General features: G+C 62.7%; 1 protein-coding gene across 1 annotated transcript in view; it reads left to right on the top strand.

Moving 5' to 3' along the window:
• Positions 1-80, top strand: part of ZNF609 (zinc finger protein 609) — a gene marked incomplete at its 5' end in the record, with an annotated part of 4,908 nt that extends 4,828 nt beyond the window's left edge. Inside the window, one exon of the mRNA XM_010281486.1 lies at positions 7-80. Coding sequence (XP_010279788.1) covers positions 7-80 — 74 coding nt within the window. The remainder of the gene's footprint in view (positions 1-6) is intronic.
• Between the last annotated feature and the right edge of the window lie 584 nt (positions 81-664).

The following is a 664-nucleotide window of genomic DNA, read 5'->3' on the forward strand; positions in this document are numbered from 1 at the left end:
CTGCAGGTCTCTCCTCCACAGCCATCGTTGCCAGCCAGCAAGGCTCCGCTCCCTCCCTATATCCACCTCCCCGGAGGTGAGAACGGTAAGACTCTCCTCCCATGGCACTGGCACGGCCACCCTGCTTTGCCCGTGGGCAACTGGGCTGGTGTGGAGGTGGCTGGGACGGGCACACAGTGGGTGCCCTTGAGGGCAGAGGGTTTGGGCTTTGCCTGGGGCTTGCGGGGCTGCCGGCGGTGGGAGCTGACTTGACCTTGGGTCGTGGCAGGACGTGACGCGCCAGGACGCCTGGGCTGTACGAGACATGTGACTGGCTCACATGGGGAAGCGCTGGAGACTCCTTTAGACATCAGTTGAATGGTGTTAATTGTTCTGCTTGACATTCCTGCCGCGATCTGAGGCAGACTCTCTCTTCTCCCCCCCCGTCGGACACACACTGACTCCCCCCTCTACACTGTGGTGAGCGGGCGAGCTGGTACCTGCGGAAGTATTTATTCTACTGGGCACCGGCGCTCGGGACGGAGAAGACTCGCCTGCCTGGTGCATATGAAGAGGAAACGGAAGCACTGAGGTTTCTCGATGGATTTGGGACCCTGCCGTGTCCCCGCGAGCCGCTGCTTCATGATGGGGCCGAGCGCCATGGGACTGGGGGCAGGCAGGGGGG

This window comes from Phaethon lepturus, unplaced genomic scaffold, assembly GCF_000687285.1.
Source record: "Phaethon lepturus isolate BGI_N335 unplaced genomic scaffold, ASM68728v1 scaffold15202, whole genome shotgun sequence".
Taxonomy (NCBI): Eukaryota; Metazoa; Chordata; class Aves; order Phaethontiformes; family Phaethontidae; genus Phaethon; species Phaethon lepturus.